The sequence below is a fragment of the Columba livia genome, unplaced genomic scaffold, assembly GCF_036013475.1.
Source record: "Columba livia isolate bColLiv1 breed racing homer unplaced genomic scaffold, bColLiv1.pat.W.v2 Scaffold_621, whole genome shotgun sequence".
Lineage (NCBI taxonomy): Eukaryota > Metazoa > Chordata > Aves > Columbiformes > Columbidae > Columba > Columba livia.
Genome location: NW_027043658.1, coordinates 1 through 17196, shown reverse-complemented (window position 1 = coordinate 17196; position 17196 = coordinate 1). Strand labels below are relative to the sequence as shown.

Here is a 17196-nt window from a genome sequence, read left to right as displayed (position 1 = left end):
CCAAACTCCTGAGTCGCTTGGGGGTACTTCTGGGTCCCCTGGGGCATTCCTGGGTCCCTGGGGCACTCCTGGGTCCCCCCCACAGATCCCCTTCCCGAACTCCTGGGTCCCTGGGGCATTCCTGGGTTCCCCCAAACTCCTGGGTCGCTTGGGGTACTCCTGGGTCCCTTGGGGCATTCCTGGGTCCCTTGGGGCATTCCTGGGTTCCCCCAAACTCCTGGGTCCGATTGGGGGTACTCCTGGGTCCCTTGGGGTACTCCTGGGTCCCTTGGGGCATTCCTGGGTCCCTGGGGCACTCCTGGGTCCCCCAAACTCCTGGGTCCCTTGGGGCATTCCTGGGTTCCCCCAAACTCCTGGGTCGCTTGGGGTACTCCTGGGTCCCTTGGGGTACTCCTGGGTCCCTTGGGGCATTCCTGGGTTCCCCCAAACTCCTGAGTCGCTTGGGGTACTTCTGGGTCCCCTGGGGCATTCCTGGGTCCCTGGGGCACTCCTGGGTCCCCCCACAGATCCCTTTCCCGAACTCCTGGGTCCCTGGGGCATTCCTGGGTTCCCCCAAACTCCTGGGTCGCTTGGGGTACTCCTGGGTCCCTTGGGGCATTCCTGGGTCCTCCCCCCCCCCACCCAACAAACCACCAAAATGTCACTTTTTGCCTCTTTTTCCACCTTTTTGGAGGTTTCCCGGGCGGCCCCTCCCCACCCCCGCCCCTCCCCCCACCCTCCCCACCCCCACCCCAAAAAACACCCCCACGCGCTGTGGGGGGGGGGAGGGGGAGCGGCCGCCCCTCCCCCGCCCCGGGCGGTACAAAACAATAATTAATTAATTACAAACGTTAATTACAAAGGGGGGGGGGGGGATGGGGGGAGGGGACACAATGGGGGACACCAATTGGGGGACACTGATGGGGGGGGGAGGGGATTCCTGGGGGGGGTCCCCAAACTAAGGGGGGGGGGGGCTCCCCAAATTCCTGGGTCCCTCCCAAATTCCTGGGTTTCTTGGGGCACTCCTGGGTCCCTCCCAAACTCCTATGTCCCTTGGGGCACTCCTGGGTCCCTCCCTGAACTCCTATGTCCCTTGGGGCACTCCTGGGTCCCTCCCTGAACTCCTATGTCCCTTGGGGCACTCCTGGGTCCCTCCCAAACTCCTATGTCCCTTGGGGCACTCCTGGGTCCCTCCCAAACTCCTATGTCCCTTGGGGCACTCCTGGGTCCCTCCCAAACTCCTATGTCCCTTGGGGCAATCCTGGGTCCCCCCCCCGAACTCTTGGGTCCCTGGGGCACTCCTGGATCCCTTGGGGCACTCCTGGGTCCCTCCTGGATTCCTGCGTCCCTTGGGGCACTCCTGGGTCCCTCCCCGAACTCCTGGGTCCCTTGGGGTACTCCTGGGTCCCTTGGGGCACTCCTGGGTTCCCCTGAGGGGGTGATGAGACCCCAGGGGTGTCCCCAATGGGATGTGGGTGTCACTGAGGGGTCCCCAAGGGTGTCCCCAAAGAGTCCATGGGTGTCACTGGGGGGGGGGGGGGGGGGTCCCCAAAGTGGGGGGATGGGGTCTCTGGGGGGGGGGGGGGGGTCCCCAATTGGGGGAGGGGGTGAATGTCCCCAAGGGGTCCCCAGTGGGGGTGATGGGACCCCAGGGGTGTCCCCAATGGGATGGGGGTGTCACTAGGGTGTCCCCAATGGGGGGGGGGGGGGGGTCAGGGTGTCCCCAAAGGGTCCATGGGTGTCACTGGGGGGTCCCCAATGGGGTCCCCAGGGTGTCCCCAAAGGGCCCATGGGTGTCACTGGGGGGTCCCCAATGGGGCTGAGGGGATCCATGGGGTGTCCCCAATGGGGGGTCAGGGTGTCCCCATGTCCCCAAGGGGTCCCTGGGTGTCACTGGGGTGTCCCCAATGGGGGTGATGGGACCCCAGGGGTGTCCCCAATGGGATGTGGGTGTCACTGGGGTGTCCCCAAGGTTGTCCCCAATGGGGGGGAAATGTCCCCAAGGGGTCCCTGGGTGTCACTGGGGGGTCCCCAATGGGATGTGGGTGTCACTGGGGTGTCCCCAAGGGTGTCCCCAATGGGGGAGAAATGTCCCCAAGGGGTCCCTGGGTGTCACTGGGGGGTCCCCAATGGGATGTGGGTGTCACTGGGGTGTCCCCAAGGGTGTCCCCAATGGGGGGGAAATGTCCCCAAGGGGTCCCTGGGTGTCACTGGGGGGTCCCCAATGGGGCTGAGGGATCCATGGGGTGTCCCCAATGAGGGGGAAATGTCCCCAAGGGGTCCCTGGGTGTCACTGGGGGGTCCCCAATGGGGCTGAGGGATCCAGGGGGTGTCCCCAGGGGGTGTCCCCAAGGGGTGTCCCCAGGGGGTCACTGTCCCTGTCCCGGGTTGTTCTCTGTCCCATCCCCCCGGCTCTGCAGTTGTTGTCTCAGCAGCGCGTTCTCGCTCTTCAGCTCTTCCATCTATGGGCAAAAAGGGGCGGGGTCAGGGGCGGGGCCTCGGAGGAGGGGGAGGAACCTCAAGACCCACCCGCCCCCATTCACAAAAAACCCACCCATTCATAATCCCATCCCATTCACAAACACATGGAGAAGGTATGGGAGGCAAAGGGGGCGTGGCTTAGGATGGGGCGTGGCTTAGTATGGGGGCGTGGCCTCAAATCCACACACCCCCTTGTACTCCCGGTTCCCCCCAAACTCCCGTTTCCCCCCCAAACCCCCAGTTCCCTGGGGCACTCCTGGGTCCCTGGGGCACTCCTGGGTCCCTTGTACTCCCAGTTCCCCACAAATCCCCATTTCCCTGGGGCACTCCTGGGTCCCCGGGGCACTCCTGGGTCCTTGAACCTCCTTGGCTCCCTGGGGCACTCCTGGGTCCCTTGCACTCCCAGTTCCCCCCAAACTCCCGTTTCCCTCCCAAACCCCCAGTTCCCTGGGGCACTCCTGGGTCCCTGGGGTATTCCTGGGTCCCTGGGGCACTCCTGGGTCCCTGGGGCACTCCTGGGTCCCTTGAAATCCCATTCCCCCCCAAACCCCCAGTTCCCTGGGGCACTCCTGGGTCCCTGGGGTACTCCTGGGTCCCTGGGGCACTCCTGGGTCCCTTGACCTCCTTGGCTCCCTGGGGCACTCCTGGGTCCCTGGGGCACTCCTGGGTCCCTTGCACTCCCAGTTCCCCCCAAACTCCCGTTTCCCCCCCAAACCCCCAGTTCCCTGGGGCACTCCTGGGTCCCTGGGGCACTCCTGGGTCCCTTGTACTCCCATTTCCCCACAAACCGCCAGTTCCCTGGGGCACTCCTGATTCCCTGGGGCACTCCTGGGTCCCTGGGCACTCCTGGGTCCCTTGTACTCCCAGTTCCCCCCAAACTCCCATTTCCCCCCCAAACCCCCAGTTCCCTGGGGCACTCCTGGGTCCCCGGGGCACTCCTGGGTCCCTTAAACCCCTGTTTCCCCCCCAAACCCCCAGTTCCCTGGGGCACTCCTGATCCCCCAGGGCACTCCTGGGTCCCTTGAACTCCCAGTTCCCCCCAAACCCCCAGTTCCCTGGGGCACTCCTGGGTCCCTGGGGCACTCCTGGGTCCTTGAACCTCCTTGGCTCCCTGGGGCACTCCTGGGTCCCTTGCACTCCCAGTTCCCCCCAAACTCCCGTTTTCCCCCCAAACCCCCAGTTCCCTGGGGCACTCCTGGGTCCCCGGGGCACTCCTGGGTCCCTTGACCTCCTTGGCTCCCCGGGGCACTCCTGGGTCCCTGGGGCACTCCTGGGTCCTTGAACCTCCTTGGCTCCCTGGGGCACTCCTGGGTCCCTTGCACTCCCAGTTCCCCCCAAACTCCCGTTTCCCCCCCAAACCCCCAGTTCCCTGGGGCACTCCTGGGTCCCTGGGGCACTCCTGGGTCCCTTGACCTCCTTGGCTCCCTGGGGCACTCCTGGGTCCCTGGGGCACTCCTGGGTCCCTTGCACTCCCAGTTCCCCCCAAACTCCCGTTTCCCCCCCAAACCCCCAGTTCCTTGGGGCACTCCTGGGTCCCTGGGGCACTCCTGGGTCCCTTGACCTCCTTGGCTCCCTGGGGCACTCCTGGGTCCCTGGGGCACTCCTGGGTCCCTTGTACTCCCAGTTCCCCCCAAACTCCCGTTTCCCCCCAAACCCCCAGTTCCCTGGGGCACTCCTGGGTCCCTGGGGTACTCCTGGGTCCCTGGGGCACTCCTGGGTCCTTGAACCTCCTTGGCTCCCTGGGGCACTCCTGGGTCCCTGGGGCACTCCTGGGTCCCTTGCACTCCCAGTTCCCCCCAAACTCCCGTTTTCCCCCCAAACCCCCAGTCCCCTGGGGCACTCCTGATCCCCCGGGGCACTCCTGGGTCCCTGGGGCACTCCTGGGTCCCTTGACCTCCTTGGCTCCCTGGGGCACTCCTGGGTCCCTGGGGCACTCCTGGGTCCCTTGCACTCCCAGTTCCCCCCAAACTCCCGTTTCCCCCCCAAACCCCCAGTTCCCTGGGGCACTCCTGGGTCCCTGGGGCACTCCTGGGTCCCTTGACCTCCTTGGCTCCCCGGGGCACTCCTGGGTCCCTGGGGCACTCCTGGGTCCTTGAACCTCCTTGGCTCCCTGGGGCACTCCTGGGTCCCTGGGGCACTCCTGGGTCCCTTGCACTCCCAGTTCCCCCCAAACTCCCATTTCCCCCCCAAACCCCCAGTTCCCTGGGGCACTCCTGGGTCCCTGGGGTACTCCTGGGTCCCTGGGGCACTCCTGGGTCCCTTGCACTCCCAGTTCCCCCCAATCTCCCGTTTTCCCCCCAAATCCCCAGTTCCCTGGGGCACTCCTGATCCCCTGGGGCACTCCTGGGTCCCTGGGGCACTCCTGGGTCCTTGAACCTCCTTGGCTCCCTGGGGCACTCCTGGGTCCCTTGCACTCCCAGTTCCCCCCAAACTCCCGTTTTCCCCAAAAACCCCCAGTTCCCTGGGGCACTCCTGGGTCCCTGGGGCACTCCTGGGTCCCTTGACCTCCTTGGCTCCCCGGGGCACTCCTGGGTCCCTGGGGCACTCCTGGGTCCTTGAACCTCCTTGGCTCCCTGGGGCACTCCTGGGTCCCTTGCACTCCCAGTTCCCCCCAAACTCCCGTTTCCCCCCCAAACCCCCAGTTCCCTGGGGCACTCCTGGGTCCCTGGGGCACTCCTGGGTCCCTTGACCTCCTTGGCTCCCTGGGGCACTCCTGGGTCCCTGGGGCACTCCTGGGTCCCTTGACCTCCTTGGCTCCCTGGGGCACTCCTGGGTCCCTGGGGCACTCCTGGGTCCCTTGCACTCCCAGTTCCCCCCAAACTCCCGTTTCCCCCCCAAACCCCCAGTTCCTTGGGGCACTCCTGGGTCCCTGGGGCACTCCTGGGTCCCTTGACCTCCTTGGCTCCCTGGGGCACTCCTGGGTCCCTGGGGCACTCCTGGGTCCCTTGTACTCCCAGTTCCCCCCAAACTCCCGTTTTCCCCCCAAACCCCCAGTCCCCTGGGGCACTCCTGATCCCCCGGGGCACTCCTGGGTCCCTGGGGCACTCCTGGGTCCCTTGACCTCCTTGGCTCCCTGGGGCACTCCTGGGTCCCTGGGGCACTCCTGGGTCCCTTGCACTCCCAGTTCCCCCCAAACTCCCGTTTCCCCCCCAAACCCCCAGTTCCCTGGGGCACTCCTGGGTCCCTGGGGCACTCCTGGGTCCCTTGACCTCCTTGGCTCCCCGGGGCACTCCTGGGTCCCTGGGGCACTCCTGGGTCCTTGAACCTCCTTGGCTCCCTGGGGCACTCCTGGGTCCCTTGCACTCCCAGTTCCCCCCAATCTCCCGTTTTCCCCCCAAAATCCGCAGTTCCCTGGGGCACTCCTGATCCCCTGGGGCACTCCTGGGTCCTTGAACCTCCTTGGCTCCCTGGGGCACTCCTGGGTCCCTTGCACTCCCAGTTCCCCCCAAACTCCCGTTTCCCCCCCAAACCCCCAGTTCCCTGGGGCTCTCCTGGGTCCCCGGGGCACTCCTGGGTCCCTGGGGCACTCCTGGGTCCCTTGACCTCCTTGGCTCCCTGGGGCACTCCTGGGTCCCTTGCACTCCCAGTTCCCCCCAAACTCCCGTTTTCCCCCCAAACCCCCAGTTCCCTGGGGCACTCCTGGGTCCCTGGGGCACTCCTGGGTCCCCGGGGCACTCCTGGGTCCCTGGGGCACTCCTGGGTCCCTTAAACCCCTGTTTCCCCCCCAAACCCCCAGTTCCCTGGGGCACTCCTGATCCCCCAGGGCACTCCTGGGTCCCTTGAACTCCCGTTTCCCCTCCAAACCCCCAGTTCCCTGGGGCACTCCTGGGTCCCTGGGGCACTCCTGGGTCCCTTGCACTCCCAGTTCCCCCCAAACTCCCGTTTCCCCCCCAAACCCCCAGTTCCCTGGGGCACTCCTGGGTCCCTGGGGCACTCCTGGGTCCCTGGGGCACTCCTGGGTCCCCGGGGCACTCCTGGGTCCCCGCGTCCACCTGTCTGCGCAGCAGCTCGTTGTCCATCTGCAGCCGCTCGGCCTCCTTGAACGTCTCCTGCAGGCGCTGGTTGCTCTGCCGCAGCTCCCGCACGTAGTCGCACGCCTTGGACAGGATCCCCCCTTTGCTCTGCGAATTTGGGGGGGCCCCCCCCAAAATCAGATGGACCCCAACACCCCCCAGGGTCCACAGAACCCCCCCCAAACAGCCCCTAAAAATCCCGGAGCTCCAGGACCCCCTAAAACCCCCAAAATGTCCCCAAATTCCACCCCATGAGCTCAGGGGGGACCCCAAAAATCAGATGCTGGGGGGACCCCAAAACCCCCATTGAAACCCATAAGAGACCTCCCAGGACCCCCCATAAGACCCTTGGGGACCCTATGGGGACATTGGGGGCCCCTATAGGGGACACTTGGGGACCCCCCAAAACCCCCATTGAAACCCATTAGAGACCATTGGGGACACTGGGGACCCCTATAGGGCACACTTGGGGACCCCCAAAACCCCCATTGAAACCCATTAGAGACCATTGGGGACACTGGGGACCCCTATAGGGGACACTTGGGGACCCCCAAAACCCCCATTGAATCCCATTAGGGACCCCCCATAAGCCCCTTGGGGACCCTTTGGGGACATTGGGGGCCCCTATAGGGGACACTTGGGGACCCCCCAAAACCCCCATTGAAACCTATTAGAGACCATTGGGGACACTGGGGACCCCTATAGGGGACACTTGGGGACCCCCATTGAAACCCATTAGAGACCATTGGGGGCCCCTATAGGGGACACTTGGGGACCCCCAAAACCCCCATTGAAACCCATTAGAGACCATTGGGGACATTGGGGACCCCTATAGGGGACACTTGGGGACCCCCAAAACCCCCATTGAAACCCATTAGAGACCATTGGGGACACTGGGGACCCCTATAGGGCACACTTGGGGACCCCCCAAAACCCCCATTGAAACCCATTAGAGACCATTGGGGACACTGGGGATCCCTATAGGGGACACAAGGGGACCCCCCAAAACCCCCATTGAATCCCATTAGGGACCCCCCATAAGCCCCTTGGGGACCCTTTGGGGACATTGGGGGCCCCTATAGGGAACACTTGGGGACCCCACAAAACCCCCACTGAAACCCATTAGAGACCATTGGGGACACTGGGGACCCCTATAGGGGACACTTGGGGACCCCCCAAAACCCCCATTGAATGCCATTAGGGACCCCCCATAAGACCCTTGGGGACCCTTTGGGGACATTGGGGGCCCCTATAGGGGACACTTGGGGACCCCACAAAACCCCCATTGAAACCCATTAGGGACCCCCCATAAGCCCCTTGGGGACCCTTTGGGGACATTGGGGGCCCCTATAGGGGACACTTGGGGACCCCACAAAACCCCCATTGAAACCTATTAGAGACCATTGGGGACACTGGGGACCCCTATAGGGGACACTTGGGGACCCCCCAAAACCCCCACTGAAACCCATTAGAGACCATTGGGGACACTGGGGACCCCTATAGGGGACACATGGGGACCCCCCAAAACCCCCATAGAATCCCATTAGGTACCCCCCATAAGCCCCTTGGGGACCCTTTGGGGACATTGGGGACCCCTATAGGGGACACTTGGGGACCCCCAAAACCCCCATTGAAACCCATTAGAGACCATTGGGGACACTGGGGACCCCTATAGGGGACACTTGGGGACCCCCAAAACCCCCATTGAAACCCATTAGAGACCATTGGGGACATTGGGGACCCCTATAGGGGACACTTGGGGACCCCCAAAACCCCCACTGAAACCCATTAGAGACCATTGGGGACATTGGGGACCCCTATAGGGGACACTTGGGGACCCCCAAAACCCCCATTGAAACCCATTAGAGACCATTGGGGACACTGGGGACCCCTATAGGGGACACTTGGGGACCCCCCAAAACCCCCATTGAAACCCATTAGAGACCATTGGGGACACTGGGGACCCCTATAGGGGACACTTGGGGACCCCCCAAAACCCCCATTGAAACCCATTAGAGACCATTGGGGACACTGGGGACCCCTATAGGGGACACTTGGGGACCCCCCAAAACCCCCATTGAAACCCATTAGAGACCATTGGGGACACTGGGGACCCCTATAGGGGACACTTGGGGACCCCCCAAAACCCCCATTGAAACCCATTAGAGACCATTGGGGACACTGGGGACCCCTATAGGGGACACTTGGGGACCCCCAAAACCCCCACTGAAACCCATTAGAGACCATTGGGGACACTGGGGACCCCTATAGGGGACACTTGGGGACCCCCAAAACCCCCATTGAAACCCATTAGAGACCATTGGGGACACTGGGGACCCCTATAGGGGACACTTGGGGACCCCCCAAAACCCCCATTGAAACCCATTAGAGACCATTGGGGACACTGGGGACCCCTATAGGGGACACTTGGGGACCCCCAAAACCCCCACTGAAACCCATTAGAGACCATTGGGGACATTGGGGATCCCTATAGGGGACACATGGGGACCCCCCAAAACCCCCATTGAATCCCATTAGGGACCCCCCATAAGCCCCTTGGGGACCCTTTGGGGACATTGGGGGCCCCTATAGGGAACACTTGGGGACCCCACAAAACCCCCATTGAAACCTATTAGAGACCATTGGGGACACTGGGGACCCCTATAGGGGACACTTGGGGACCCCCCAAAACCCCCATTGAATGCCATTAGGGACCCCCCATAAGACCCTTGGGGACCCTTTGGGGACATTGGGGACCCCTACAGGGGACACTTGGGGACCCCACAAAACCCCCATTGAAACCCATTAGAGACCATTGGGGACACTGGGGACCCCTATAGGGGACACTTGGGGACCCCCCAAAACCCCCATTGAAACCCATTAGAGACCATTGGGGACACTGGGGACCCCTATAGGGGACACTTGGGGACCCCCATTGAAACCCATTAGAGACCATTGGGGGCCCCTATAGGGGACACTTGGGGACCCCCAAAACCCCCATTGAAACCCATTAGAGACCATTGGGGACATTGGGGACCCCTATAGGGCACACTTGGGGACCCCCAAAACCCCCATTGAATCCCATTAGGGACCCCCCATAAGCCCCTTGGGGACCCTTTGGGGACATTGGGGGCCCCTATAGGGGACACTTGGGGACCCCACAAAACCCCCATTGAAACCTATTAGAGACCATTGGGGACACTGGGGACCCCTATAGGGGACACTTGGGGACCCCCCAAAACCCCCATTGAATCCCATTAGGGACCCCCCATAAGACCCTTGGGGACCCTATGGGGACATCAGGGGCCCCTATAGGGGACACTTGGGGACCCCCAAAACCCCCACTGAAACCCATTAGGGACCCTCCATAAGACCCTTAGGGACCATTGGGGACACTGGGGACCCCCACAGGGGACACCTGAGGACCCCCCAAAACCCCCATTGAAACCCATTAGGGACCCTTGGGGACCCTTTGGGGACATTGGGGACCCTCATGGGGACCCCCCAAAATCCCCACTGAAACCTATTATAGACCCCAAATAACCCCCCGGGACCCCCCCAGGGTGTGTCCCCAGACCCTTGGTGGCCCATTGGGGACACTTGGGGACAATGGGGACAATGGGGACCCCTCACCGCTCCCGTTTTGCTGTTGTCGGCGCCGCAGTCGGGGATGATCTTGGACAGTTGGACGATCCAGTTGTTGATCTTGTCCCGGCGGCGCCGCTCGACTGGGGACAATGGGGACATTGGGGACAATGGGGACAATGGGGACATTGGGGACATTGGGGACAATGGGGACAATGGGGACATTGGGGGCGACAGGGACGATGGGGGGACATTGAGATAATAGGAATGATGGGGACAATGGAGTCAATGGGGACATTGGGGTCAATGAGGGCGATGGGGACATTGGGGGTGATGGGGACATTGGGGTCAATGGGGAAAAGGGGGTCAATGGGGACAGTGGGGACATTGGGGATGGTGGGACATTGGGGGCAATGGGGACAGTGGGTTCAACGGGGACATTGGGGTCATCGGGGACATTGGATTCAATGGGGACATTGGGGTCATTGGGGTCAATGGGGACAAGGGGGACATTGGGGTCAATGGGGACATTGGGGACAATTGGGGTCAATGGGGACATTGGGGATGATTGGGGTCAACGGGGACATTGGGGTCAGTGAGGACATTTGGGGCAATGGGGGACATTGGGGTCAATGGGGGACAATGGGGGTCAATGGGGGACAATGGGGACAATTGGGGTCAATGGGGGACAATTGGGGTCAATGGGGACATTGGGATCAACGGGGACAATGGGGACAATTGGGTTCAATGGGGATATTGGGGTCAATAGGGGTCATTGGGGACAGTGGGGTCAATGGGGACAATTGGGGTCAATGGGCACATTTGGGGTCAACGGGGACAATTGGGGTCAATGGGGGACAATTGGGGTCAATGGGGACAATTGGGGTCAATGGGGACAATTGGGATCAACGGGGACAATGGGGACAATTGGGTTCAATGGGGATATTGGGGTCAGTGGGGGACAATGGGGGTGATTGGGGTCAACGGGGACATTGGGGGCAATGGGGGACATTGGGGACAGTGGGGTCAATGGGGACATTGGGGTCAATGGGGACATTGGGGTCAATAGGGACAATTGGGGTCAATGGGGACAATTGGGGTCAACAAGGACAATGGGGACAATTGGGTTCAATGGGGATATTGGGGTCAGTGGGGGACAATGGGGACAGTTGGGTCAATGGGGACAGTGGGAACAAAGGGGACATTGGGGACATTTGGGGATAATGCGACATTGGGGTCAATGGGGTCAATTTGGGACATTGGGAGCAATGGGGACAATTGGGGTTGATGGGTTCAGTGGGGACAATGGGGGGCAAGGGGACGTTGGGGACAATGTAGATAATGGGACAATTTGGGATAATGGGAACAATGGGGACAATGGTGATAATGGGGGGACATGGGGACATTGGGGTCAATGGGGACATTGGGGTCAATGGTGACATATGAACATGGGGACAATGCGGTGACATTGGGGTCAATGAGGTGACATGGGTGACAATGAGGTGACACGGGGACACGGTCTCACCCTCGTTGTGCTGCGCTCGTCGTCGCTCGTCCCGTGGGACCCGCGGCCCCTCCAGCTTCCTATGGGACATTGGGGACAATGGGGTCAATGGGGACATTGGGGTGAATGGGGACAATGGGGACATCGGGGACAATGGGGACATTGGGGTCAATGGGGACATTGGGGGCGATGGGGACATTGGGAACATCAGCATGAATGGGGAAACATGGTGGGCGTGGCTTAACCCGGCCCCGCCCACCCCCTGACTCCCACCCCTTAAAGGGCCACACACACAAACACTGGGGGAATTTCAAGGGGATTTGGGGGGTTCCAAGGGGCAATTTGGGGCATTTTGAGGGGATTTTGGGGTTCCGAGGGGATTTGGAGGTTTCATGAGGAGATTTTGGGGGGATTTGAGGGGATTTTGGGGCGTTTTGAGGGGATTTGAGGGTGATTTTTGAAGGGATTTTGGGGTGTTTTGAGGGGATTTTGGGGTCATTTTGGGGTGTTTCGGGGCATTTTGGGGGGTTTTGGGGGGTTTCAGGGTGATTTTGGGGGGTTTTGGGGTGATTTTGGGGGGTTTTGGGGCTCACGGGGAGTACGGGTGCCCGCGGGGCGCGATGCTGCGTTGGGTCCCCGGCTGCAAAACGTCCTGAGGCGTCATCATCACATAGAACTGACCTGGGGGATGGACCGACCGGACGCCTGGGTCCCTCCCCGGACGCCTGGGTCCCCTCCCGAACGCCTGGGTCCTCTCCCGAACGCCTGGGTCCCTCCCAAATGGGGTCACGCCGAACTCCTGGGTCCCTCCCGAACGCCTGGGTCCCTCCCAAATGGGGTCACTCCCGAACTCCTGGGTCCCTCCCGAACTCCTGGGTCCCTTCCGAACGCCTGGGTCCCTTCCGAATGCCTGGGTCCCTTCCGAATGGGGTCACTCCCGAACTCCTGGGTCCCTCCCGAACGCCTGGGTCCCTCCCAAATGGGGTCACCCCTGAACGCCTGGGTCCCTCCCGAACTCCTGGGTCCCCTATCGGAGAAAGATTATGGAGAGGCCCCAGATGCATGGGTTCCTTATGGGGGAGGGTCTCCCGGACGCCTGGGTCCCTCCTGGACTCCTGGGTCCCCTATGTGGGTGGTGATAGGTAGATCCCCGAACTCCTGGGTCCCTCCCAAATGGGGTCACTCCCGAACTCCTGGGTCCCTTCCGAACGCCTGGGTCCCCCCCAAATGGGGTCACCCCCGAACTCCTGGGTCCCTCCCGAACTCCTGGGTCCCCCCAAAATGTGGTCACCCCCGAACTCCTGGGTCCTTCCTGAACGCCTGGGTCCCCTCCCGAACGCCTGGGTCCCTCCCAAATGGGGTCACCCCCGAACTCCTGGGTCCCTCCCGAACTCCTGGGTCCCCCCGGACGCCTGGGTCCCCTCTCACCTCCCGCCTGCGCCAGCGCTGGATCCGTCTGCACCGACACGGTCCCGTCGCCCCCCCATGCGAATCGGGTCTCGGTTCCGCCCTCGGCCCCGGGGCTGCCCCCGTTACTGAACGGGTTCTGGATCACGGCCTGGGGGGCCCGGACGCCTGGGTCCCTTGGAAGGGACCCCCGGACGCCTGGGTCCCCCGTATAACCCCCTCCCGGACGCCTGGGTCCCCCTGGAAGGGACCCCCGGACGCCTGGGTCCCCCGTATAACCCCCTCCCGGATGCCTGGGTCCCTTGGAAGGGACCCCCGGACGCCTGGGTCCCCCGTATAACCCCCTCCCGGACGCCTGGGTCCCCTTGGAAGGGACCCCCGGACGCCTGGGTCCCCCGTATAATCCACTCCCGGACGCCTGGGTCCCCTTTGAATGGTTCCCTGGGTGCTTGGGTCATCCATATAACCCACTCCCGGACGCCTGGGTCCCTCCTGAACTCCTGTGTCCATCCCCGAACTCCTGGGTCCCTCCTCGAACTCCTGGGTCCTTTGGGGAACTCCTGGTTCCCTCCCGGACGCCTGGGTCCCCAAAACTCCTGGGTCCCCTCCTGAACTTCTACATCCCTCCCGGACGCCTGGCTCCCTCCCCGAACTCCTGGGTCCCTCCCCGAACTCCTGGGTCCCCTCCTTGAACTCCTGGGTCCCTCCCGGACGCCTGGGTCCCTCCCGGACGCCTGGGTCCCCACCTGGGTGGTCCCCGCGAAGGTGGACACGACGCTGACGGCGGCTCCTTCGGGCCCATCGAGTGGCGCCTCCGTCACCTGCACCACCCGGTAGGTGACCTGGGGGGGTGACACGGTGACATCGACACCCCCCAGCACCCATGGGTGCCCCCCGGGACCCATAGGACCCCCCTGTGCCCCCCAGCACCCATGGGTGCCACCAAGACCCCTGGGTTCCCCATATTCCCCCCCCAGCACCCCCATGTTCCCCCCAGCACCCACAGGACCCCCCCAACACCCATGGGTGCTCCCAAGACCCCCCCCAGCACCCATAGGACCCTATTGACACCCCTGGGACCCCCATGTACCGACCCTCAGCACCCACAGGACCCCCATGTACCCCCCCCCCCAGCACCCATGGGTGCCCCCCGGGACCCATAGGACCCCCCTGTGCCCCCCAGCACCCATGGGTGCCACCAAGACCCCTGGGTTCCCCATATTCCCCCCCAGCACCCATAGGACCCCCCTGCACCACCCCCCAGCACCCATAGGACCGCCATGTTCCCCCCCAGCACCCATGGGTGCCATACAGCACCCCTAGGGCCCCCATGTACCGATCCCCAGCACCCATAGGACCCCCCCAGCACCCATGGGTGCCCCAGCACCCATAGGACCCCCCCCCCCAGCACCCCTGGACCCCCCATGTTATTCCACCCCCAGCACCCCCAGGACCCCATTGACACCCCTGGGACCCCCATGTCCTGACCCCCCAGCACCCATAGGACCCCATTGACACCCCTGGGACCCCCATGTCCCAACCCCCCAGCACCCATAGAACCCACCCCCCCCACCCCCCAGCACCCATGGGTGCCCCAGCACCCATAGGACCCCCCCAGCACCCCTGGACCCCCCATGTTATTCCACCCCCAGCACCCCCAGGACCCCATTGACACCCCTGGGACCCCCATGTCCTGACCCCCAGCACCCATAGGACCCCCCCAGCACCCATAGGACCCCCCAGCACCCATAGGACCCCCCCAGCACCCATGGGTGCCCCAGCACCCATAGGACAACCCCAGCACCCCTGGACCCCCCATGTTATTCCACCCCCAGCACCCATAGGACCCCATTGACACCCCTGGGACCCCCATGTCCCAACCCCCCAGCACCCATAGGACCCCCCCAGCACCCCTGGACCCCCCATGTTATTCCACCCCCAGCACCCATAGGACCCCATTGACACCCCTGGGACCCCCATGTCCTGACCCCCAGCACCCATAGGACCCCCCCAGCACCCATAGGACCCCCCAGCACCCATAGGACCCCCCCAGCACCCATGGGTGCCCCAGCACCCATAGGACCCCCCCCAGCGCCCCTGGACCCCCCATGTTATTCCACCCCCAGCACCCATAGGACCCCATTGACACCCCTGGGACCCCCATGTCCTGACCCCCAGCACCCATAGGACCCCCCCAGCACCCATAGGACCCCCCAGCACCCATAGGACCCCCCCAGCACCCATGGGTGCCCCAGCACCCATAGGACCCCCCCCAGCGCCCCTGGACCCCCCATGTTATTCCACCCCCAGCACCCCCAGGACCCCATTGACACCCCTGGGACCCCCATGTCCCAACCCCCCAGCACCCATAGGACCCCCCCAGCACCCATGGGTGCCCCAGCACCCATAGGACCCCCCCCAGCACCCCTGGACCCCCCATGTTATTCCACCCCAGCACCCATAGGACCCCATTGACACCCCTGGGACCCCCATGTCCCAACCCCCCAGCACCCATAGGACCCCATTGACACCCCTGGGACCCCCATGTCCCAACCCCCCAGCACCCATAGGACCCCCCCAGCACCCATGGGTGCCCCAGCACCCACAGGACCCCATTGACACCCCTGGGACCCCCATGTCCTGACCCCCAGCACCCATAGGACCCCCCCAGCACCCATAGGACCCCCCCAGCACCCATGGGTGCCCCAGCACCCACCTGGCTGCCGTTGCTCTCGCTGCGGAACTGATACTGCAGCCCCGAGTCGGCGAAGGCGCCGGGGACGGGGACGCTGGCGATGGCCACGGGAACGTCCTCCCCGGAGGGGCCCTCCCCTAAAACAGGACGCCTGGGTCCCTCCCGAACGCCTGGGTCCCCCCACAAACTCCTGGATCCCTCCCGAACGCCTGGGTCCACTCCTGGTCTCCTGGGTCCCTCCCGAACGCCTGGGTCCCCCTATTTGGGTGCCCCTCCAGAACTCCTGGGTCCCTCCCGAACGCCTGGGTCCCCTATTTGGGTCCCCTCCAGAACTCCTGGGTCCCCTATTTGGGTGCCACTTGAATTCCTGGGTCCCCTGAGGCACTCCTGGGTCCCTCCCGAACGCCTGGGTCCCTCCTGGACTCCTGGGTCCCCCCCGAACGCCTGGGTCCCCACACAAACTCCTGGGTCCCTCCCGAACGCCTGGGGCCCTGGGGCACTCCTGGGTTCCCCCCCGAACACCTGGGTCCCCCCAGACTCCTGGGTCCTCTGTTTGGGTCCCCTCCAGAACTCCTGGGTACCTGGGGCACTCCTGGGTCCCCTCCCGAATGCCTGGGTCCCCTATTTGGGTGCCCCCCCCCCCCCCCCGCCCCGATCTCGTGGGTCACCCCGAACTCCTGGGTCCCCTCCCGAACTCCTGGGTCCCCTGGGGCACTCCTGGGTCCCCTTCCGAACTCCTGGGTCCCCTGGGGCACTCCTGGGTCCCTCCCGAACTCCTGGGTCCCCTGGGGCACTCCTGGGTCCCTCACCCTCCTGCAGGTCGACGTTCTCCTCAGGTTCTTGGTTTTTCTCATGGCTGGGGGGGGGGGGGGGGGGCACAAGGTCAAAGGTCACGACCCCCCGAGAGGACCCAGGCGTCCGGGAGCCCCCCTCCTCCCTTTTTGGGTTCCCCCTCCCCCCCACTTTAGGGATCCCCCCTATATTTTGGGGACCCCCCCCACATTTTTGGGCCCCCCCAAATATTTGGTGTCCCCCCCATATATTTGGCCCCCCCCCGTATATTTCGGACCCCCCCATATTTGGGGTCCCCCCAATATATTTGCCCCCCCCCCCACATATTTGGGACCCCCCATATTTTGCCCCCCCATATATTTGGGACCCCCCATATATTTGGGGTCCCCCCCATATTTAGCGACCCCCTCCATATATTTAGGACTTCCCCCATATTTGGGGTCCCCCCCCATTTTTTTGCCCCCCCCCCATATTTGGGGCCCCCCTCATATATTTGGGACCCCCCATATTTTGTGTCCCCCCCCCAATTTGGGGTCCCCCCATATTGCCCCCCCCCCATATTTTTGGGACCCCCCCATATACTTGTGTTCTCCACCCATATTTTTTGGGCCCCCCCATATATTTGGGACCCCCCCCATATATCTGGGACCCCCCCCATATATCTGGGACCCCCCCCATATTTTGGGGTCCCCCCCATATATTTGGGACCCCCCCATATATCTGGACCCCCCCTATATTTT

At 63.5% G+C, this 17196-nt stretch overlaps 1 protein-coding gene across 1 annotated transcript; it reads right to left on the bottom strand.

Moving 5' to 3' along the window:
* Positions 1–652: 652 nt before the first annotated feature.
* Positions 653–16641, bottom strand: LOC102088408 (upstream stimulatory factor 2-like; the record flags this gene model as incomplete). The annotated part of the gene is made up of 9 exons (XM_065048334.1): positions 653–2441; positions 6453–6581; positions 10107–10201; positions 11584–11642; positions 12156–12243; positions 12991–13120; positions 13716–13811; positions 15686–15801; positions 16474–16641. Coding segments are annotated over 9 exons (974 nt in total), but the record flags the coding sequence as incomplete, so codon positions are not given.
* Between the last annotated feature and the right edge of the window lie 555 nt (positions 16642–17196).